Genomic DNA, 25,494 nt, shown 5'->3' on the forward strand with positions numbered 1-25,494 from the left:
GATCCACCTAGGGAGTGCCCCACCGGAGACACAGCTGATGAAACACCCCTGGATGAAGAGACCACCCCCCCTTGGTTCAACGCCTGCCAAGTGAGATAATCCGCCTCCCAATATTCCACCCTGGGAATGTGTACGGCAGAGAGGGCTGGAACGAATTGTTCTGCCCACCTTAGAATGCCTGCTACCTCCAGAGCCACCAGGACACTTCTTGTGCCTCCTAGAGGATTGACTTAAGCCACGGCCGTTACATTGTCCGATTGAATGCGCACTGGATACCCCTGAAGAGGAGCCATCCAATAATCCAGACACAGTCTGATCGCTCAGAGTTCCTAGACATTGATTGGTAGTCTGGACTCTTCCAGGGCCCAGATCCCTTGAGCAGAATGCTTGCCGAGGATGCCTCCCCAGCTGGACAGGCTGGCATCCGTGGTGACCACTGTCCAATACAAGGGGAGGAAAGATTTTCCCAGCCGGAGAACAAAGCCACCATATCAAGGACTCCCTCGTTCCCTGACTCAGCTGGATCTGATATTCCAGAGACGGGGGAGTCTTGTCCCATTCGGTAAGAATCTCCCGTTGCAGGGACCTTTGTATGGAACTGTGCAAACAGAACCGTCTCAAAAGGTAGACACCATCAGACCCAGCACCCGCATGCAAGTCCAGGGGAAGACCATCTGTTGGACAGCAGGAGAAGAAATGCAGCCTGCAATTTCTGGAGTTTGTCCTGAGGAAGGGGCACTCTGGCTAAGGCCGACTCCAGAATCCAGCTTCGTGGACGGAACCAGAGCAGACTTCTGAAAGTTTAGAATCCAGCCAAACTCCCACAGAGTCCAGATTGTGATCTCAAGGTTGTCCACCAGTGCAGAGGGAGACTCAGCTTGTAGAAGGAGATCATCCAAGTAGCCGAGTACCGCGATCCCCCATTGGTGTAGCAAGGCTAGCACCGGGGCTAACACTTTTGTGAAGACCTGGGGAGCAGAGGCGAGATCAAAGGGTAACGTCACAAACTGATAATGCTCCTCTCCCACAGCAAAGCGAAGAAAACGCTGCTGACTAGCACATATTGGAATGTGAAGGTAGGCATCCTTGATATTGATAGAGGTGAGGAAATCCCCCTGATGCAGGGATGTCACCATCGTTTGAATGGACTCCATTTTAAACTTCTGTATCTGCACAAAGCGTTCAGCGCTTTGAGGTCAAGGATTGGACGCACTTTGCCATCCAACCAGGACAATCAACCCTTGAAGAAACAGGTCTTATACCACCCCAAACAAGCCCTGTAAGCGGTCTGGGGACAGGTGCAAGTTGAAAGGAAAAAACCTTGCCGGGGACAAAAGCGAAACTCGATCTTTTAGCCGGATCGAATGACTTCGTGGACCCTCTTGTCTTGCACTAGGGAAGTCCACGGGTCCGGAAACCAGCGAAGGCATCCCTCCACTCCTGACACGGGTGAGGGTGCACCTTCATGCCAAAGGAGCCATGTCCACGGGTCTAGAGAAGCCAGATCTTGGCTTGCCAGACAAGGTTTTTTTGAATCCTCCTGAAGAGGCCCTGAAAGGCTTCGAGCCCTTGTCAGTCGACCCTGAGGGACGAAAAAAAAGTCTTATAAGCTGAGGACCATGCCAAAACAGAGGCGAGCCATCAGGACAGCCACATCCAAGGAGGCATCACAGATAAACTGCAGACCCTGGACCAGCTGGTCCGCCAGCTCAGCAAAGGCAGGAGGGAGCTGTTCCCCCTCCAGGTCATAGCGTAAGAACTTAGCCCACTCAGTCAGAGTTTGTGACACTAGGACAATGGTGAATACCGGCCTCATTGCCAAACCAGCCAGAGTGTACATATGGTGGGCCACAGCCGCCGGTCAGCCAGATCCTTAAAGGCTGGGGACTCTTCAACCGGAATCATGGTTGCCTTGTTTAATCTGGAAACCGGAGGGTCCACCACAGGTGGCAAAGTCCACTTTCTAAAACTATGAGGGACTCCTCATAGGGGTAATGCCTAGTAAAGCGCTTGGGTCGTCCCCACTCTTTAGCGACAATTCTGTCAAAATAGGCAAGGAAAGGAAACATCTTTGCCGCTTTGGATGGCTTGTGAGTGCCAAAGGGTACCTGCGCCTCCATCGCAGCTTTAGCTGCGTCCTCCATCTTCAGGGTCTCACGCACAGATACAATCAGTTCATCCACCAGCGCCTTTTCATGCACGGTCGCAGATGTGGAGGAATCATCCTCACTGGCAGAGGATTCCAGGAGCGTGGTTGCAGACCCAGCAGGGTGACCCACCATCCGCGGGGCGGATGAATCGGATTCAGGATCTGATGACAGATGAGGCAGGGGAAGGCGGGGAGCGCTTTTTGTTAGCCCGTCACCCACAAGTCACCTTCACTTGGGACACAAGGGACTCTGACTGCTGTCAGTGCATCGATGGACAGTTGGGACCCGGAGGGCCCCACAGCCTCAGAGAGGGGATCAGGTGGGAAAATGTGCTCCAAAGACTTCATGGAGTAACCAGGGAGACACCACAAAAAAGTGTAAAATACTGCTAAGTGACAACCCCCACCGTGCTGGCAAGACCATCCTGTCGCCAGGCACAAAGCACCAAGTGATCCTCAGCAGAGAGGCAGAGGACTCCACCAGACTCACCACCTGCAGAGTTAAGCACTTGCAGCCATCAGGACAATCTGCACTACACGTACGGTGATCAGGAAGTAAAATGATCCAGGAGTCTGCACCGGGGAATGAGGAGGGGCTCCCCCCGCTGAAATCGCCGCCCACAGGGCTCCACGGTCATTGCTGCCGCTAGTTTTAATGGAAAACCACAGTAAAATGGCTGCCGAACTACACAAACACGGCCGCCGTGTATAGAACCACACAGGCTACAACAAAATGGCAGCACCACGAGGCATACAGGGACCCAGATTGGGAGATCAGGCCTCAAGGACAGATCCAGGAAGGGCAGGGGGCCCTGGCAGGAGGCCCCACCATGCACACCCGCCCTGCACAGTCGAACGTTCATCCGACGGAACCCCCCCCTCCGGCCCTCATAGCCAGTCAGCGCCCTGCCCCCACCCCAGGAAAGTAACCAGACCACCCAAACAACCCCAGCATATGTGGAATGGGGGGGGGAGCAGGATTAGGGACTCAGCAAGGGGGGGTGCCTGCGGGAAGGAGGAGAGCCCGGGGGGTCCGACCTTCCCAAGAAGGAGCCCACGTCCACCCCAAAACCCTCCAGGGGGAGAGGGGGGGACAGCTATTCCCCATACCAGGAACCAGGCGGGCACCACTCCAGATAAAACCCCTCTCCATGGAAATGGGGGACTGTTGGCAAGGAGGAACGCTGTGACTCGGGCCGAGACCTGGTCGTATGCGACCTCGCGAGGCGTTTAACTCACAGGCCAGCGCCCGTCCAGAGGGGCTATGTTGCTGCCGACCTAGAGCGGAGCTGAGGTCTGCGCGCGCTCGTTGGCCAGACTGGGGTGACCACTGGATCTAGATTATCCAGCCTGTCACCCAGCCTGGAAGTTAATTGTAGATCTCACAGGAAAAATCCAGGAGGAAAAAATGTTCTATCTAAAAACTGCTGCCTGGATCAAAGATCCGAGCAAGGAACTAGGTCCTTACTCCTGACTAGGCAGAAAAAAAAACTGAGTGGCTATAGCAGAGAGGGAGTATACCCCCTGGGACTGCCCATGGGTGAACCCAGAATTTTTTTCTGCCTAGTGTTCTACTCCTGTAGAAGGCAGTATAACCCAATGGTTATGAATACCAGGAGCCGTGTCCATCAATGAACGAAAGAGAAATACAAGTGTTTGCTAGCACGTTTGGGTATGGAATCACCGCTTTATCTTATTTACCAAAATCAACTTTGCCAGTTGGAAAGCCTAACATAGTACATCAACCCCACTAAGTAAACTTATTAGTGATTTGTATCTCATCTGGGAAATGCCTTTAAAGTGTAACTAAAGGCTCGACTTTTTTTTCATATAATTCAGATAAGAGTAAGGGAGTGTTAGAACACCGGTCAGATTTTTTTTTCACCTGTGCCCCATAGAGGAGATTTGCCTTCATTTCCTGTCCCATAGCCAAAACAGGAAGTCAGAAGAAATCCCTCCAAAATGAGGGAATCTCGGTGTGTTCCCATTGGAAGATTTCCCTCTAATACTGTTCTGGTATCAACCCAAAATGTATGATTTCCTTTTACGTTCCTTTTAAAGAATAATGCTAAGCAAGACAAAAAAAAAAAGGGAGGGTAAATCTCCCAAATGGGGGCAAAGACAGCAATAAAAAAATGACAGGTGTTCTAATCCCTCTCCATCCAACACAGAAAAACTAAATGTTGTGAAAATTACTAATTACATTTTCCAAAATGTCAACTAATGATAACTATGTAGGGGTAGAACTTGTGGTGTTAATAAGAAGATATATGACTTTGAAGGTGTAATTTGGCGGTGGAGAGATACAGGTAGGTGGTGTTTTCCCAGACAGCCCAGACACAGGAAGAAAAACACAGAAGACAGCTTACCAACTGGCACTGAGTGATGTACTTCTTCCACCAGAGATATGGGCGGATAGCTGGAATAGCGGATAGTCCATAGTAGGAATACATAAGAACATGAATAAAGCTGTTGAGCGTAGCACCAAAGTAAGCTGGAAAAGAGAAATATAGCTGTGGGTGATATACATGGATGACAGCCTATCCACGGTATAAGCCTTTAATTTTTCATTTTTTTTATAATTCTTTATTTTAAACAACTTTTCGTACAGACAGACATGGGAGAAAATTAGCCCATGCATACAAAGAGATATAAGGGTTAATTTACTAAATGCAAATTCACTGTGCACTTCAAGTACAGTCGCTGTAGATCTGAGGGGAAGCTCTAAAATGAGGGAAGGCTCTGCTGATTTCCATTATCCAATCATGTGCAAGCAAAAAACTGGATTTTTGTAAGAACTTACTGTAAAATCCTTTTCTCTGAAGTTCGACAGATGCAGCTCCATCCAGTCAGAGACTATAGGGTTATGCTCCTCCTATCAGGAATAGGCACTAGGCAGGAAAAAAGCTTAAACACACCTATGGGGGCTGTCCCTGTAGACATAACCCCACACACCCTGCTATCATCAAGTAGTTTAGTTGCAAGCAGTGTTTAGAATAGAAAAACCCCATTCGCTCAGAAGTAGAGGGGCGGGTGCCGCGCCTGTCGATGAACTTGACAAAAGGATTTTATGGTAAGTTCTTTCAAAAATCCAGTTCTCTTTCATTCATCATTCATAGACAGATGCAGCTCCATCTAGTCAGAGACTATAGGGATGTCCCAAAGCAGCATATTCATGAGGGGTGAGAAGAACGGAAACATAACTCCCCAAAGGCTAAACTTAGCCAACCAGGTAACAACTGGAGCTCACCCTGATAACACCATACACCCTCAAAGAGAAAAAAAACCCCAGTTCTTTTTAAACAGCAGCCTGCAAAACCCTGTTGCCAAAGGAAGCAACCAAAGATGCCAACACATCTACTTTGAGCATACGTTTACGAAATTCTACAGACAACCAAGTTGCCGCCTTGCAAACTTGCAGCACCGACGCCTGATGGCAAAAAACTTGAGGCATTCAGCGCTCTAGTAGAATGCGCCTTCACCGGGAAAAGGGGAACCTGACCCTTCAGTGAATAAGCCTGAACTACTGTTTGCCTTTATTCATCTGGATATGGTTGCCGCAGACGCAGCCAATCCCTTACGAGATCCTTCGGTAAGGATAAAAAGAGCGTCATATTTTCTAAAAGACTCCAGATGGACCCTGATCGCCTGACCACATCCAAAGAGTGCAACGCAATTTCCTTAGAATGTTTGGGCTTGGGGCAGAGTGAAGGCAACACAATGTCTTCATTCAGATGAGAATCAGAAACAACCTTAGGAAGAAATGACTGATTAGGTCGAAGTACCACTTTATCTCTGTGTATCACCAGATAAGTTGAGCGGCAGGACAACGCCGCCAGTTCAGATACTCTGCGAACGTAAGTGATAGCCACCAAGAAGGCAACCTTCTGGGACAACTAAAGCAGAGAAAACTCCCGAATGTTCTCAAAAGGAGGCTTTTAAAAGAACAGATAATACGAAATTGAGATCCCACGGCGGTAGCGGGGACCTTCTTGGAGGAGCCATATGGTGCACTCCCTGTATAAAAGGTACGAATCAAACCATGCGTAACCAACGGGCGTTGAAAATATATAGCCAAAGCCGACACTTGGCCTTTGATAGTGCCCAAAGCCAACCGCTGTTCAACTCCTTTCTGCAGAAAGGCCAAGACCTTAGCTATCGAAAAAAAGCGAGGGTGCACCTTCAGTGATTCACGCCATGAAATATACGATTTCCACGTACGATGATATATCTTCCTAGAAAATCGACTTCCTAGCCTTCAATAGCGTAGGAATCAGACTCAGAAAGACCTCTATCTTTCAACACCTGGCTTTCAACAGCCATACCGTTAAAGCCAGTGACTGTAAAGCAGGATGGAAGATCAGACATGGAGAAGGCAGATCTTCCCTGAGAGGAAGTCTCCAAGGAGCATCGGCGACCTGCGTACCAAGAACGGGGAGGCCAGTCCGGAGCCACCAAAATCCCTTCCACCTCTATCCTGCGCAGAAGGGAGGAAAGGCATAAATTAGACGATACTGACCCCAAGGAGCCACCAGAGCGTCTGTGGCGTCGGCCAGAGGATCTTGAGACCTGACTACGAATCACAGGAGATGAAACACCTCCGGGTGCAGGGACCACTCCCCTTGATCCAACACCTGACGACTCAGGTAATCCATTTGCCAGTTCTCCACACCTGGAGTGTGTACAGCAGAGAGGGCTGGAATAAATGTTTCCGCCCAGACCAGAATCTCAGCCACCTCCTTGGCTGCCAAGACCCTCTTGGTGCCCCCCTGGTGATAGATGTAAGCCACAGCCGTGGCGTTGTCTGATTGAATCCGAACCAGACAGACAATCTTGCAGATGAGTAGTCCAATGGCTCATACAAAGCTTTATTGCTCTGAGCTCCAAAATATTTATCGGTTGTTTTGACTCTTCCATCATCCAGGTACCCTGGGCACAGAGCTTCAACACCCCGCCCCAGCCCGATAGGCTGGCATCCATGGTCACCACCCTCCAAAACAACGGGAGGAAGGACTTGCCCTGGCATAGTGCTGGAGACTGAATCCCCCACAACAGAGCAGACTTTGTGTTGTGGCTTAACCAAATCAAAGAGTCCAAGGACTTTGGATCCTTGTTCCATTTGACAAGAATCTCCCTTTGCAAAGGTTTGGTATGGAACTGAGCAAACGGAACCACCTCGAAGGTTGATATCATCAGACCCAAGGCCCGCATGCAAACTCAAAGACAGGACAGATTGTTCGCCAATAACAACTGACTTTTGCAGCTTGTCCGGGGGAAGAAACACCTTGGCCAAGGCTGAAACCCAGTCAAGCCCAGATACTCCAGTCTAAAAGGCAGGTGTCAGTGCGGATTTCCTGAAATTAATGTTCCAACTGCAATCCTGCGAAGTTCTGACAGGTACCGTCAGATCCCCAACAAGACTGAAGAAGGAGAGTCTGCTCTCAACAGGAGAGTCTGTTCCCCAGTACGGCAATCCTGCACTGGCGCAGCAAGGCCAATACCGGTGCTAAGACCTTGGTAAACACTCTGGGAGCTAGGGCGAGACCAAAGGGTAATGCAACAAATTGATAATGCTCCATAATGCTCCTCTGCGACCGCAAAGCAAAGAAACTGCTGGTGTCCAACGTAAATAGGGATGTGTAGATATGCGTCCTTGATAATCTCCCTGGTGTAGTGACCCCACTACCGTGCAGATGGATTCCATCCGAAACTTCTGTACGCACATGAAGTGGTTCAGGGCGTTGAGATCCAGGATGCAACGCACCTTGCCTTCCTTCCTGGGCACAGTGAAGAGGCTTGAATAAAACCCTTGAAAACGTTCCTGAAAAGGAACCGGTACAATCACTCCTTGCGACAGCAAATCGTGTACCGCCCCTCGCAAGTCCCTTAACCGGACTGGGGATAGTCGAAGATTGGATGGGAAGAACCTGTCGGATAGGCGAGACCGGAATTCGATCTTGTACCCAGTTCGGATCAGTTCGTGCACACATTTGTCCTGAATCAAGGAGGTCCAGAGTTCCAGAAAGAAACAAAGACGTCCCACCACCCCAGAATCGGGTGAGGGTGCCCCTTCATGCAGATGAGGACTTGTCTGCAAGCCCATACTGGCCGGTCTTCTCTTTCCCTGACCAAGGTTTTGAGGAAGAGGCTAAGCCTCGAAACGCTTTAGCCATTACGAACTCAAGGGACAACTTACCCTCGGATTACATGACTGAGGATTGCGTTCCTCATGTGATATGCTTTTAACCAAGAACTCGTTTGTGAGTATTTTTAATCTTTTCTCTTTTAAATAAACCAACCAAAGGATAATGCACTAGGCCTGTGCGCCCCTGTGTTTGTTGTTTGCAGTATTTCTGGACTTCCCTGGTCGTTAAAGGGCAGCAAGGTCGCAGCATTATCCTGGATTGCCGAGTCCATAGCTCCAGAACCAGTAGAAAGACCCTAATAAGGTGGACTATTAATTACACCTCTCTGAGCGCAGGGAACTGGTGTTTTGCACCAAAAAACTCTTTTTGCATGGCCTTTTTAGAAGCCTGATCTTTTTAACCACACCATGCGCCTAATAGCAATCCCCACTGCTGACACCCTGGCCACCAACGGGGTTGAATCCAGGGAAGTATCACACATGAACACCAGGGGCTTGAGCCAACTGGTCCAGTAGTTCCAACACTGCAGGGGGGAACCGTTCAGCTTCCAAGTTACTTTTAAGTAACTTCACCCATTCCGTAGCAGTCTGCGCTACTAAAACATTCCCAAAGTTAGTCTTTAATATGTGACCTGCTACCACATGTATATGGCGGGACAAGGATTCCACCCGTCTATCCACAGGGTCTGCAAAAGTTGGAGACTCTTCCACCGGTACCAGAGCCGCTTTATTCAACCTGGACATCGGGGGATCCACTTTTGGTGGTACAGTCCACCTAGTGGACACTGCCTCCGCAAAGGGGTAACGGCGTGCAAAACGCTTAGTCACCACTAACATGTGCTTAATGCGCCGCCATTGTTCATCCACAATAGTATGAAACCATTCTGGACAAGGGAACACCTTGCCAGATTTACGGGATTTGCGGGAGCCAAAATACACCTGTGTACCCAGGGCTGTGGGTTCATCAGCCAATTTTAAAATTTCCCACACTGAAACTATCAGCTTCCACTAAAGTGAGTTTCCGCGAGGCGGCTGAGGAGGACAGGTCATCTTCACCGTCAGAATGTGACATTGACCCCTCAGGGTGGTCTGCGTCTGTGGCGGCCATGTCTATCTCAGAGTCCGAAGACCCTACTGATGGAGGTAAGGGCAGAGGGTGTTTGCGGCTGGCAGCACTAGCAATGACAAAATCTACCTTAGACATCAAATTTTGCAAAAAAGCTACAATTTCTGGCCGAGACTGTGAACCAGAAGGTCCCACAATCGCTTCCAAGGGGTCTGCAGGTGAAATATTATCCTGGGACTCCATGTTACACTTTTTAAAATATTTGGGCAGTGTCTCTTTAAGACCGCCAAAAATGCGGTCCCACCGCAGAGTGAATGAAGAAAAACCCACAGGGAACCCCAGGAAAACTTTACCAGACCACAGAGGAGACTTCCAGCGCAATCTGTACAAAAACGAAACTGACACGACTGTATAGGAAGAGAAGACTCAGTCTCTATTTTAAAAAGCCATGCCGCATGCCTGTCCAGCCTTTGGACCTCAGGAAAATGGCCACTCATGCATTCTCAATGGGGAATTATTGAAAATGGCTGATTGTATAATCTAATGGGAATATAAAAATCATGATCCACAGCAAAATGGCGGCCCCCACGGCGCACCATGCGGTCTCCAGGACCCCCAAAAGGGGGCCCAGAACAATAGGCATCGGAATGTCCCTGACCAGGGACCCACACAGGACAAGTCACACCCCTCAAATAAGCGCCATAACGGCTGCATTATTACCACCCCCCAAAGGTAAAAACCTAAAGTCCGAGACCACCATGGTTTTTTGGGGGTACAATTTACTCACCATACCACGGTACCAGGTGGACGCCATTCTGAAACAGATCACCTCCAACCCGGGATAGGGGTTCTGTCAGCCAAGGGGAAGCTGCGACTCAGGGAGTTCCAGGTCGTGTGCACCCCAGCGAGATGGTCCCCTCGCTGGCTTGTCCCCATCCGTCGGGGCACTGTCGTGGCGAGGCCTAGTTCTGGACTATAACCTGCTCATGCTCGCTGGCCAGGCTGGGAGACCTTAAGGATCTAGATTGTCCACTGCGAAACCTCAGCCGGCCGTTGCTTGTAGTTCCTCTGGATCTTGGTCCTCAGGAACTAACTAGTGAAAATAAAAAAAAAAAACATAAACTTACAAACTTTCCCATAATAGCGAAGACTGAAGTCCCAGCAGGAAGCTAGGTCCTATTCCTTAAACTAAGCAGAAACAAAACTGCTTGATGATAGCAGGGTGTGTGGAGGTTATGCCTGCAGGGACAGCCCCCATAGGTGTGGTAAAGCTTTTTTCCTGCCTAGTGCCTATTCCTGATAGGAGGAGCATAACCCTATAGTCTCTGACTAGATGGAGCTGCATCGGTCGAACGATAGAAAAAACGTCCTCCGACAGTCGCCGCCGCCTCTAAGTCATCACTGTTGGGTATTGACTTCCGCTCCGCAGGAGTAGCTAGGCATAAAGACTTAGTAAAAAAAACAAAGGCATTTGCATATACACACCCATGGGGGCTGTCCCATCTGGTCAATACCCCCCTGCAGTGACCACTCCCAACTCAGTTTGGTAGCATAGCAGTAGGTAATAAGAACCCCAAAAGAGGGGCGGTGGCGGCAACTGTCGGAGGACTCAGAGAAAGGAATTTTACAGGTAAGATTTTACAAAAATTCCGTTTTCTCTTACGTCCTCCGACAGTCGCCGCCACCTCTAAGTCATCACTGTTGGGATGTCCCAAAGCAGTATAGACATGAGGGGTGGGAGACGCAACCGTAGAAAAGGCAACGCAGTACCCACATCAGAGAAAGGAACCTTACATGCACAGTAAGAGAACCTGCTGGGCAACAGAAAACAATGCTCAACAGGAGCAACAGCCCAGGAAAGCAAATACCAACAGCCAGGGACCCATAAAAAAACAAGGGTCCTTCATGGCACTGCCGCACTGAGAACCTTGCGGCCAAAGGAGGCATCAGCTGATGCCAGAACATCTACTTTGTAGAATTTGGAAAAAGTGTGCACCGACGACCAAGTCGCAGCCTTGCACACCTGGGCCACCGAGGCCCGATGCCAATAGGCCCAGGACGCAAACACAGATCTGGTAGAGCGCGCCTTAACAGGGAAGGCCGGAACCTGTTCCTTCAAAGCATAAGCCTGTTCAATGGTCTGTCTGATCCATTTGGCAATAGTCGCTGCGGATGCAGCCATGCCCTTCCGAGGTCCCTCAGGAAGGACAAAAAAGGAATCCGTCTTCCGAAAAGATTCCGTAGACAGGTAAATCCTGATCGCCACCTCCTTAGGATGCTTAGGCTTCGTACAAAGCGAAGGCAGGACAATGTCCTCATTAATGTGGAACTCAGAGATCACCTTAGGAAGGAAGGAGGGATGCGGACGCAAAACCACCTTATCCTTGTGAATCACCAAGTATGGAGAACGGCAAGATAACGCTGCCAGTTCCGACACCCTGCGAGCCGAAGTGATCGCCACCAAAAAGGCAACCTTCTTAGACAGCAGAGACAACGATATCTCCCTTATGTTTTCAAAGGGAGCACGCTGTAACACGGACAGAACCAAGTTCAAGTCCCACGGATGTAAGGGCTCCTTCCTGGGAGGAGCCAAATGTCGCACACCTTGAATAAAGGTGCGAACCAGGGAATGAGACGCCACAGGGCGTTGGAAAGGAATAGCCAGTGCGGACACCTGGCCTGTTATCGTGGCCAGCGCCAGGCGATGGTCTACCCCAGACTGGAGGAAGGCCAACACTCTCGACACCGAGTACGAGCGAGGGGAGAACCCCCTGGACTCACCCCAGGCGAAATAGGCCTTCCAGGTATGGTAATAGATTTTACCAGAGGAGGTCTTCCTAGCCTCGACAAGGGTAGGGATGACCTTAGGGGAGAGACCCCTGTCCTGCAGGACCTGGGTCTCAACAGCCAGGCTATTAAAGCTAGCGACTGAAAAGCAGGATGGAGGATCGGACCCTGAGATAGATCTTCCCGCATTGGCAGCTGCCACGGAGGCACCACTGCCAGGTGAACAACGTCGGTGTACCAGGACCGGCGTGGCCAGGCCAGCGCCATGTACCCGAACCGGACGGCCCCGAAGTCGGTCCGACCACTGGAAGAGACAAAGTTTTATCGCTCGCAATTCCAGCACATTTATCGGGAGGGAGGACTTGTCCCCCGACCAAGTGCCCTGGGCAGACAGGTTGCCCAGGACTCCACCCCAGTCCAACAGGCTGGCATCCGTGGTAATCACCGTCCACAACAACGGACGGAAGAACTTGCCTTCCGACACTGTCGGGGACTGGAGCCACCACAGAAGAACCAATCTGGTCTGACAACTCAATGAGACACTCAGATCCAGGGACTGAGGCAGTCTGTCCCACCTGGCCAGGATCTCCGCCTGGAGAGCCCGCGTGTGAAACTGAGCAAAAGGTATCGCCTCTAAGGCCGAAACCATCAACCCCAGGCCCCGCATACAGGTCCTGAGTGACGAGGACGGATTGTCCCTGAGGGACCTGATCCCCTCCTGCAAGGTCCAGAGCTTGTCCTCCGGCAAGAACACCTTTGCCTGAGCAGAGTCCAGAATCATTCCCAGATATGGAAGCCGAACCGATGGAGACAACGTTGATTTCTGAACATTGATGGTCTATCCAAACTCCTGCAGCGTCTGCACCGTGGTGGACAGATCGCGCAATAGGTCCTGGCTGACACTCAATCTCAGAAGGAGATCGTCCAGGTAACCCAAGACTGCAATGCCCTGTGCCCTTAGTAGACCCAGAGTCGGCACCAGCACCTTGGTAAAAACCCTTGGAGCCGAAGCGAGACCGAAAGGTAACGCCACAAACTGCTCGTGGTCCTCTGTGATAGCAAACCGAAGGCACCGCTGATGACCCTCGAAAATGGGGATGTGCAGGTACGCATCCTTCAGACCTATCGAGGCCAGGGATTCCCCCGGACTCAGGGAGGCCACCACCGAGCGGAGAGACTCCATACGGAACTTCCGAACGCGCACAAAGCGGTTCAGCGCTTTCAAGTCCAGAATAGGACGTACTTTGCCCTCCTTCCTGGGCACAGTGAACAGATTTGAATAAAATCCCCAAAACCTGTCCCGATGAGGCACCAGGACAATCACCCCCTGAACAAGAAGGTCCTGCAACGCTTGATGCAGGTCCTGCAGACGCCCAGGAGGCAAATTAAGATTTGAGGGAAATAATCTGTCCGCCGGCCGGGAAAGGAATTCGATCTTGTACCCTGATCGAATGATTTCCTGAACCCACCTGCACGAAATCCGGAGCAGCTAAGGTTGGAGGAAACCGTGCAAACGTCCCCCCACCCTTGAAACGGGTGAGGCCCCCTTCAGGCAGAGTCGGACTGACCCGCCGAGCTGGCATTGCCTGACTCCTGCTTGCCCGCCCAGGGCTCCTCCTGGCTGCCCTGGGCTTTGAAGGGCTTGCCCTTGGATTGGTTCCGAAAGGCACGAAGGGACCCCTGAGTGGATCGATACGCAGAACCCCGCTTTCCACAAAAAGACTTGTTCTTCGGGTTCTGGGGCAGCAAAGTGCTCTTGCCCCCTGTGACGCCTTTCACCAGGGTATCCAACGCCTCGCCAAAAAGGCGAGAACCAGCACAGGGAAAATCAGCAACTGTTTTCCGCGAGGACTGGTCAGCCGACCAGCTCTTCAGCCATATCAGTCGCCGGTTAAGTACCGAGACACTAGAGAGGCGTGCTACTAAAGGAGCCTCATTTAAGGCCGCATCACACAGATACATGATTCCTTGGTGGATTTGATCCACCATATCAAGCCGGGCAGGCAGAACAGCATCAGACACAAGGTTGCACCCAAGCACCTTAGTCCAATCAGCCACCGCCTGAGCCACCAGAACGGACGCGAAAACGGGTCTGAGCAACGAGCCCGCCACCGTATAGGAATGGCGGGCTAGAGACTCCAACCGCCGGTCCGTGGGATCCCGAAAAACCAGGGTATCCTCAGAAGGAACCAAGGTAGCCTTGTTCAACATGGCCACAGTGTGATCTACCTGTGGAGGCACATACCATCGTGATTCCGTATCCAGTGCAAAGGGATAAAAGCAATTTGAACCGACTAGGCACCAGGAATGGACGTTTTAACGTGCGCCACATTTCATTAACTGTGTAATGAAACTCAGCGGGGCAGGGAAAAACCTGCGCCGACTTGCTGGTCCTGTGTGTCCCAAATGAGGACACAATGCCCGGAGGACTGGGCTCATCCTCCAAATGTAGTGTTTCCTTTACAGAAACTATCAATTCATCCATGGTCGCTCGCTCTTCAGGCGACCCCGGGAAGGAGGTATCTACCCCCTCCACCTCAGCCTCCCCCTCAGACCCCAGCGGGTCCAAGGATGAGCGAGATCCTGAAAAGGGCACGCTCGCTGCAGCAGCCATTTCACCATCTGAATCAGAAGAGAGAGACAATCTGGGCCTCTTACTAGCAGCACATTCAGCCATCAGCATTTCCATATTGGACACCAAGGTCGCCACTACAGTGGCCAAATCAGGTCTCAGAGGGGCCCCAGGAGAACTGGGGTCCCCCACCAGAGCTGGGGGGAAATTGCTGTCCTGAGAATCCATTGCTCAAGGTGAAAAAACAACAGTGCAATAAATTTGGTACTGCCCCTTTAAGACCGCTGCGGAGTGCGCAGCCCACCGCTACAGCTACAGTGACAAAGACCCCCAAACAGGAGAAGAAAAAACTGAGCCAGAAATGACAATACAGAAGGTAATTGAGAGAGATAATCTGCAGAGCCCCGCAGAGTGTTACCACCGATGTCCTGCTTCAGAGGGAAAAAAAGTGCTGTCAGAGTAGGCTGAACTATAAGCTGCATGACTCAGGGAAAATGGCTGCCCCATAGGACTGAATGGAAGGCTCCGGTAAAATGGCCGCCGAACATGCGGTCGGAACGATCGTTCTGCTATCGCAAAATGGCGGCGGATGGCGTCAAAACTGCATGTAGTATTGCCCATAGTGAAGCCAAACATGCCTGCCCATACCTAAAATGGCGGACCGCGTGGATTTTCCCCGCTGCGGCCGTCACACACACAGTCTGCACCCCCAACAAGCACCGAAGTGACACAGGGAAGGGGACCCCCACAAACATACAGCACCGCAGCGCATGCACAAGCGACCCCCGCAGGGACCGCATCAGGGAGTCACACAGGCACAGACATGGGGGACACACAGCAACACAGGACTGCCACCCCAGACAGAGGCCCCACACAGAAGTACTTACCTGTACCAGATGGCGTGGGAAGCCTCTCAGAACGGAAAGCCGCTGTCCTCATCTGACAGGGAGTGCCGTTAGCCAGGGACATGACACTGCAGCATCGCAGACGTGTCCTGTGAGGTAGCCACCTCACGGCTGCATCCCTGCTGCGAGCAGGGATGGGTCGTTCATAGTGCCAGGAGGAACCACGGCTGAACGCTCGATGGCGGGCTGGGGGTCCATCTGACCCTCTGCCCTGGAGACCAGGGCGGTCAGTCCGAATCCCAGCACCGCATGATCCATCTTCTTCCGAAGAGTCGACTAAAAACTAAAAGCTGACAAAATAAACAGCTAGTAAAGTAAGAAAAAACTGACATTTTCAAAGAAAATCAAATAAAAGATTAGTTAGGCTGAGACTGTAGCCCCAGCACAGGGAATCCTAACTACTCCTGACGCTAGGCAGAAAGAAACTGAGTTGGGAGTGGTCACTGCAGGGGGGAATTGACCAGATGGGACAGCCCCCATGGGTGTGTATATGCAAATGCCTTTGTTTTTTTGACTAAGTCTTTATGCCTAGCTACTCCTGCGGAGCGGAAGTCAATACCCAACAGTGATGACTTAAAGGCGGCGGCTGTCGAAGGACGTAAGAGAAAATGCGTTTTTTTTTTATTTTCCTTGCATATCCCCCTCAGATCTACAGTGACTGCACTTCCAAGTGCACTTGCAGTGCACAGTGGATTTGCCTTTAGTAAATAAACCCCATAGCTCATACCGGTAGCATAAATCAAATCAAGAGTAAGTACACAAGGCACAGAGGTCATAATCCATGTCAAATAACACCATTGATAACAGACACTTGAGCCTCTACCATCCTGACCGTACATTGTTTTCTTAAACAACAAAACCTATATAAAAAGGGGAGAAAAGGAAGAAAAAAAAAAAGTGTTGAGGGAAGGGGAAGATAAAGAGAAAAAGAACGGGTTGGATTTGGGGTCCCTATTCCCCCTCTACTAGTAGGGTGCCATATTCCCTAGAGCAGGCATAAAGGGACCCATAGAACCTCTTTTTGTTAAATTTCTCCTCTTTACCTTCCAAGGTTGCACTAATACTCTCCATGAAATAAATATCAGCTATTTTGGTAAGCCATAGTGAGATCGAAGGGGGTGATTCCTGCTTCCACAGGGCTGGAATGCAGGCCTTTGCCGCATTTAGAAGGTGGAACAACATTGAGTTTTTATATTTACTTTTTGAGAGATCTGAATAGTGAAGAAGATATCTGGCCATGTCAGAGCCCAAGTCGTAGTCAGTGAGCTCCTTTATGGTGCCTTGCGCCTTGGACCAAAACCCCTCCAGTTTTTGGCAGGATCAGAAGATATGCAACATGGTACCCTCTGCCTCCTCACATCGCAAACAGGTGATTATTGCATGGGGGTAAATTTTTCTTTAAAAGAGACGGACCTTATACCAACTCAGCTCTTGATACTTGCTAGCCACTGAGGAGAAGCCTTTAATTTTTACCCTATCCAATTCCTCTCTTTCATCTCTTCAAGGTAAATTGACAGGACTTTGACTAGCACAGCTGCCCTTATTTCCCAGATACTATAAGCAAGCTACAAAATATTACTAAAAAGTATGGACTACAGCTGCTTTTTATCCAATCGGTCATAACGCATCCTCTGAGTATTTTTTATTTTGGTGATTATTGTATCACTAATACAACCCCAAAAAAGTTGACGCTGTGTAAAATCAACATAAAAAGTGAATGCAATGATCTGCAAATTTCATAAACCCATATTTAATCACAATAGAAAATAGAAGACATATCAATTCGGTCAGGCACGGGGGTAAGGGCATGCTCGCAGCCCCCCGCCATCCCATCCCCACGATGTACTAATTTGGTTCAGATCCAATCAGTCATCAGGTCCAGGCCAATGATTTTTGGCCTGGACCTTCTGATCTGTTCTGACCAATTGCAGAATGTCCTGTGCCTGTGTAATGTAAACACAAGCACAGGAAATGATTCAATCTTCTCTCCTGGAGCCCCTTTTGGTTCCAGCGTGAGAGAAAAGAACATCAGACAGTGAGTAGACAAGCACTACACTGACACCAGTACACATAGGCACATTTGTCACCCCCTGATCACCCAGCAGTTAATCCTTTCACTCCCTGTCACAATGTCACTACAGTATACAGATAATTAACTGATCACTGAGAGGCAGTTAGTGGTAGTCCCAGATAGGAGATATATGGCAGGGGCCCTAAACCTAATAAAGATTTAACCCCCTGATCAGCCCCAGTTAACCCCTTCATTGCCTTGTCACAGTGTCACTATTATAGTGTACTATTATAGCGTACAGATCTTTTTTTTCTTATCACTGTATTAGTGTCGCAGATGACATCAATTAACGTTAGTTAGCGTCAATCCAGGATAGAGTCAGATTGCCCACTGCATATTTAGTAATGCATTTTAACCCTTTGATTGCCAGTGACACACACACAGACTAAACACCTCTATTACTAGTATAGTGTCTGAACGGATCAATATCTTTGATCAGATCCGAACTATACTAGCGTCCAATAGTTAAGTATAGTGTTCCCAAAACGCAGCGTTAGCAGGATCAGCCCCAACACCTGCCTGCACCTGTATTTAACCCCACCACCCAGTCCCCAAGAAGTGCAGTATCAGCAGATTGTCACTTCCAATACACAGCACACTAAGCGCAGCGTTAGCAGTCAGACCTGATCTCTGCTAGCACTAGCAGTTCCATTTTTTGGTAGTGGTTCAAACACTCCTTGACAACCAGGTGCTTTTTTTTTACCTGCGAGTCACACTAGGTACCCATAAATGTATTGGCCAAAATGTCCAAACAGAGGTACACTAGTGAAGAGGCCTACACGATGGGGAGAATGACCGATGAGAGCGAAGGGGAAGCCGAAGGGGAAGCCGCAGAATCAGGCTCAGCATTCGAACCTGTAGAGAGCAGCGGCACCCTGATAGATAGCTCTGATGACTAAGTGGTGGTCCCTGCTAAGGAGGTGATTTCAACACCGCAGTTAAAAAAAAAAAAAAATTGTATATATTGGCAAAGCATAGGGGATGGGGTGGATACAGAGGGTGGATCTCCCCTATGCTTTGCCATATATTTTTTAACACTTTTCTTGGCAGTGATTTCTTCATTCACTATCGATGTGAATGAAGGAATCTGTTGTGTTCTTTTTCAGCCGTGGGCTGAAAGAAAAAAAAAAGAACATTGCATGTATGCCCATCATTAGAAGTGGATGGATGCTGGGAGGTCTAATGGTGGGCATACCACACACTTTCTGGCAGAGATTTCTTCATTCACATCAATCTATAAGAGTGGAGGAATCTGTTATTCTTCCATGTATACTTATTACAGCCAGCGGCCTGCTTTCATGTAAAAGCAATCCTAGCGGCTAATTAGCCGCTAGACTGCTTTTACAAGCATTGGGAGAGGACTCTCCATCCCGATCCCTTCCACGGTTTTCTAGGGCTTTCCTGTCCCATCAGGTAACCCGAGACTGCAGCCGGTGGTTAGGTCAGCTGACCATAGAGCTGATTTGAGACTAGAATGGCTCCAATCATCTATATGGCCTAATATACTGGAAGCTAAAAACATTTTATGACTACGGTTTCGCCAGATATAAACAGCGCCATTAGGAAAGCATCTCATCACACCAATCTTGGCGTGGTCAGATGCTTGAAGGGCAGAGGAGAGATCTAAATTCTAATAGACCCCAATTTTTTTTTTTTTTTTAATGAGTACCGGTCACCACTTTTTGCTATCATAGGGCATATTTAACCCCTTCCGTACCGCGTCATGTAAAATGACGTCGGCACAAATCCTTTCTCGATCCGGGCCGATGTCATATGACGGCGCCCGGATCTCCCCGCTACTGCGCGCCCCCGGGGGCGCGCAGCACGGCGATCGGGGGTGAGGCTCGTCCCTCGGACTGAGCCCAACCCCGATCAAGGTAAACAGCCAATGAAATTGGCTGTTTACCACGTGATCGGCTGTGTCAATCACAGCCGATCACATGAGCGGCTCCAGCGCGAGCCGCTCGTTCCTTCTTTAATGCGCGCCCCCGGGGGCGCGCAGCGCGGCGATCGGGGACGAGGCTCGTCCCTCGGACAGAGCCCATCCCCGATCTAGGTAAAGAGCCAATGAAATTGGCTCTTTACCACGTGACCGGCTGTGTCCAATCACAGCCGGTCACAAATGTCATCAGAGAACACGGTAACTAGCTGTCACCGTGTTCTCCTCCTCACACACTGATCCTGTGTGAGGAGGAGATTGTGGTAACAGCTAGTTACCAATCATAGTGCACCCCAACCACACTGATTGCCCCCCCCCCAATAAAGAGCACCTGTCACTAGCCCATCAAAGTACCCGAGTACCTGTCACCAGCCCATCAGGTACTCAGATGACAGGTACTCGGGTACTCTGATGGGCTGATGACAGGTACTCTGATGGGCTGGTGACAGGTACTCGGGTACTCTGATGATGGGTACTCGGGTACTCTGATGACAGGTACTCGGGTACTCTGATGACAGGTACTCTGATGGGCTGGTGACAGGTACTCGGGTACTCTGATGACAGGTACTCGGGTACTCTGGTGACAGGTACTCTGATGGGCTGGTGACAGGTACTCGGGTACTCTGATGACAAGTACTCGGGTACTCTGATGACAGGTACTCGGGTACTCTGATGACAGGTACTCGGGTACTCTGATGACGGGTACTCGGGTACTCTGATGACGGGTACTCGGGTACTCTGATGACAGGTACTCGGGTACTCTGATGACAGGTACTCGGGTACTCTGATGACAGGTACTCTGGTACTTTGAGTACCCGTCATCGGAGTACCCGAGTACCTGTCACCTACCCAACAGAGTACCCGAGTACCTTCCACCTGCTCATCAGAGTACCTGACACCTGAATTACCCGAGTACTTGCCACCTGCTCATCATTACCCATCAGTACCTATCACCTATTAGTATCAGTACTGATCATCCGTACCCATCAGTACAGTATCAGTATCACCTATCAGTATCAGTACTACTCATCAGTACCTATCACCTGCCTGTCACCTGCCCATAAGAGTACCCGAGTACCTGTCACCTGCCTATCGGAGTACTCGAGTACCTGCCACTTGCTCATCAGTACCAGAGTACCTGTCACCTGCCCAGCAAAGTACCCGAGTACCTGTCACCCTTCATACAGCCACCATGTCTAAGTCCAAAAAGGTTAACATACGTCGTCCGTTTAAACCTAAATACCGGTGTTATGGCAGCAGATAGCTGCCATAACCCTGGTATTTTTTTAAACGGTGGACGGTTGGCTTTGCGATAAGGGTGGTCCCAGCGGCAGATTCGCCGCGGGATCACCCTTCCGGGGTGGCGGAAGAGGTGCCCCCCCCCTCCCGCTGCATTCTGGTCCTTTTCCCCGCTTACCGGACCCGCCGGCAGCGGGGAAAACGATCCGGTCCCAGATCCTCACAGACAGGATGTCGAGTGAGGGCAAGCTTGCCCTCACTCGACTCTATGGTCTTGGAGGACCGGAGCTACGGCAAACGTCGTTGCCTAGCAACCAGTTTAAAGGTCCCTTTTTTTTTTTTCATTTTATTTAATTTTTTTTAAATTTTTTTTTTTATTTTTTCTATCTTTTAGTGTACTTGTGAGATCTGAGGACTTTTTGACCCCAGATCTCACAAAAAAGAGGTCCTGTCGTGCCTTTTTCTATTACAAGTAATGTTTACATTTCTTGCAATAGAAATAAAAATGATCAATTTTTTTTTTAAAAAAAACAGTGTAAAAATAAAAAATAATAAATAAAATAAATAGTTAAAAAAAAAAAAAAAAAAAATTAAAGCGCCGTGTCCCCGCGAGCTCGCGCGCAGAAGCGAACGCATACGGAAACCCCGCCCACATATGTAAACAGTGTTCAAACTACACATGTGAGGTATCGTCGCGATCGTTAGAGCAAGAGCAATAATTTGAGCCATAGACCTCCTCTGTAACTCTAAGATAGCAACCTGTAGACATTTTTAAAATGTCGCCTATGGGGATTTTTAAGTACCAAAATTTGTCACCATTCTGTGAGCGTGCGCAATTTTGAAGCATGACATGTTGGGTATGTATTTACTCGGCGTAACATTATCTTTCACATTATGGAAAACAATTGGGCTAACTTTACTGGTTTCTTATTTTTTAATTAAAAAAAGTGATTTTTTTCCCAAAAAATTGCGTTTGGAAGACCGCTGCGCAAATACGGTGTGATAAAAAATATTGCAATAATCTCCATTTTATTCTCTAGGGTCTCTGCTAAAAAAAATATATAATGTTTTGGGGTTCTAAGTAGTTTTCTAGCAAAAACAACTGATTTTAGCTTGTAAACACCAAATGTCAAAAATAGGCCTAGGCAAGTGGCTAGGATGCATGATGATGCTCCTTGGATGTTTAGGCCCCTCTATATGGCTAGGCTGTGAAAAAGTCTCACACATGTGGTATTGCCATACTCAGGAGGAGTGGCAGAATGTATTTTGGGGTGTCATTTTTGCTGTGTACATGCTATGTGTTAGGAATATCCTATAAATTGACAACTTTGTGTAAAAAAAAAAGTTTTTATTTTTTTCCCACATTTTCCAAAAACTTGTGGAAAAAAATGACATGTTCAAAGGACCCATAATGCCTCATAGAATATACGTTGGAGTGTTTGCTTTCCAAAATGGGGTAATTTTGTGGACTTTTCCATTGTATTGTTGCTCTAGGGCCTTGAAAAGTGTGATAGGTAGTAAGAAAGTTTTATGTGTATTTATGCTCCTAAAACGCCTTATGGTGCTACTTGGACGTGGAGTCTCTTTTTGTGGCCAGGCTGTGTAAAAGTCTCACACATGTGGTATCACCATACTCAGAAGGAGTAGCAGAATGAATTTTGGGGTGTCATTTTTGCTGTGTACATGCTATGTGTTAGAAATAGCTTATAAATTGACAACGTTTTGGGAAAAAAAAAGAAAAAAAAATGTTTTCTTCATTTTCCCAAGAATTGTGGGAAAAAATTATAACTTCAAAAAACTCACCATGCCTCTTACTAAATACCTTGGACAGTTTACTTTACAAAAAGGGGTCATTTGGGGGGTATTTGTACTGTCCTGACATTTCAGGGCCTCAAGAAAGGAGATAGGCCATCAGTACATCTGGTGTGATCAATTTTCAGTAATTGGTACCATAGCTTCTAGACTCAATAACTTTCACACAGACTAAATAATATACACTAATTTGGGTTAATTTTACCAGAGATATGTAGCAGTATAAATTTTGGCCCAAATGTATGAAGAAAAATTAATTTTTTGCAAAATTTTATAATAGAAACTAAAAAAAAGTGGTTTTTTTGCAAAATTTTTGCTCTTTTTTTGCTTATATCACGAAAAAAAAAAACCCCAGTTGTGATCAAATACCACCAAAAGAAAGCTCTATTTGTGTGAAAAAAATGATAAAAATTTTGTTTGGTTACAGTGTAGCATGACTGAGCAATTGTCATTCAAAGTGTGAGAGTGCTGAAAGCTGAAAATTGGTCTGGGCAGGAAGGGGGTCTAACTGCTCTGTATGGAAGCGGTTAAATTCCCTGTGAGAACAAAAAAAATGATTGAAAAAAAAATGAAAGGAAAGGTGTCAAAATCAAATCTAAAAGCAAAATAAAAAAAAAAAAAAAAATCAAGCACCCCTGGCCCCCCGTGTTTGCACGCAAAGGCGAGCACAAGCATCGGTCTGGTGTCATATGTAAACAGCAATTGAACCATGCCTGCGAGGTATCGCCGCAAAAGTCAGATAGAGGGCAGTAATTCTTGCAGTAGACCCCCTCGGTTAATCTAAAGTGGTAATCTGTAAAGGCTTTTAAAAATGTACATAGTTTGTCGCCACTGCAATTTTCAAGCATGTAATGTTTGGCATCTATGTACTCGGCATAAGATCATCTTTTATATTTTACCAAACAGTTGGGCAATATATAGTGTATTTGTGCATTAAAATTTATGAAAGTGTTTTTTTTCCCCAAAAATTGCATTTGGAAAATCTCTGCGCAAATACTGTGAGACACAAAAAATTGCAACACCCATTATATTGTTCTGTAGGGCCTCTGCTTAAAAAAAATATATAATGTTTGGGGGTTCAAAGTAATTTTCTAGCAAAAAAATAATAAATTGTTTCATGTAAACAAAATGGGTGATGTGAGTGGGTGATGTGTGGCATAAGCTTTTAATATTGGGCATAAAATGCCAGGACAGAGCAAACATCCCCCAAATTACCCCTTTTTGGAAAGTAGACACCCCAAGCTATTTGCTGAGAGGCATGTTGAGTCCATGGAATATTTTATACTTTGCCACAAGTTTCGGAAATTTTTTTTTTGTACATAAAGTTGTCAATTAAATGATATATTGCTCAAACATGCCATGACTATATGTGAAATGACACCCCAAAATACATTCTACTGCTTCTCCCGAGTACGGAGATACCACATGTGAGACTTTTTGGCCATCTAGCCGCGTACAGGACCTTAAAACCAATCACCGCCTTCAGGGCATAAATTGTTGATCTAACTCCTCACTACCTATCAGTTTCAGAGGCCATGAAATGCCAAGATAGCACAACCCCCCCCCCCCCCCCAAATGAACCCTTTTTAGAGTATGACACCCCAAGGTATTTGCTAAGAGGCATGGTGAGAATTTTGCAGCTCTCATTTGTTTTGCAAAATGAAGAAAAGGAAAATTTTTTTTTTTCCAAAACTTTGTGACAAAAAAGCAAGTTCTGCAAAATACTCAACATGCCTCTCAGCAAATAGCTTAGGGTGTCTAGTCTACTTTGTGCTATCTTGGCCTTTTATGGTCTCCAAAACTGTGATAGGTAGTGAGGAGTGAAATCAACAAATTACGCCCTTAAAAAGCCTGAAGGCGGTGATTGGTTTTTGAGGTCCTGTATGCGGCTAGACTGCCATAAAGTCTCAAACGTGTGGTATCTCCGTACTCCGGAAAAACAGCAGACTGTATTTCGGGGTGTCATTTCACATACAGCCACGGCGTGTTTGAGCAATATATCATTTAACTGACAACTTTGTGCAAAAAAAAAAAAAAAAAATTATATTTTGTCATTTTTCAAACACCTGTGACCAGAAAATGTAATATTCAATGGGCCCAACATTACCCCCATGAAATTCCTTGGGGTGTCTACTTTCCAAAAAGGGGTCATTTGGGGGGGGGTTTGTACTGCCCTTCGTCAGACCCCGCTGACGAAATTGATGATGCAACGCGTACGGGGGAGGAGCCTGCACATCATTACACCGGTCCCGGAGGTACCAGGAAGTGTCCGAATGCTGTAATAGCTGGCACTGCTTAAGTGCAATATAATGTAAGTGCGATTTCAGCATATTGAATAAATAGCCCCTTATTAACCGCCTGCCGACCGCCGCAAGTAGATATACTGCAGCGGTCAGCCCCTCACAGGCAAAGTGACGTATATATACGTCACTAGCCTGTGAGGCTCTGGGGAGCGAGCGCGCACCGCCGGCGGCGGCACGCTCACGCGTGGTCACAGACCCCCCGCGCGTGTGAACTCGGCGCCACCAGAATCACCAGGTGCGGTTCCGAGGCTAACCTGCGGAGGAACCTGGATAGCAACCGAATCGGAGGAAAGTCATACATCAGACGATACTGATGGCAAGGGCCACCAACGCATCCTAGGTGTCCGCCAGCAAAGGATTGCGCGTTCTTGCCACGATCCTTTCCACCTTGTGGTTTAGCCGAGATGCCAACAGATCCACGTCCGGGGATCCCCACGTCGCAAACAGCATTTGGAAGACCTCCGGGTGTAGGGACCATTCCCCCCTGGTCCAGGGTCTGGCGGCTC

At 48.4% G+C, this 25,494-nt stretch overlaps 1 protein-coding gene across 2 annotated transcripts in view; it reads right to left on the bottom strand.

The window, feature by feature from the left end:
• The window catches only part of ELOVL5 (ELOVL fatty acid elongase 5), a 171,193-nt gene that overhangs the window by 20,748 nt on the left and 124,951 nt on the right, over positions 1–25,494 (bottom strand). For both annotated transcript variants that reach the window (XM_082251328.1, XM_082251329.1), the window contains exon 6: positions 4,519–4,643. In XM_082251328.1, the coding sequence (XP_082107454.1) occupies positions 4,519–4,643 (125 nt within the window). The remainder of the gene's footprint in view (positions 1–4,518; positions 4,644–25,494) is intronic.

Source organism: Pelophylax lessonae, assembly GCF_965119305.1.
Source record: "Pelophylax lessonae genome assembly, chromosome: 3".
NCBI lineage: Eukaryota > Metazoa > Chordata > Amphibia > Anura > Ranidae > Pelophylax > Pelophylax lessonae.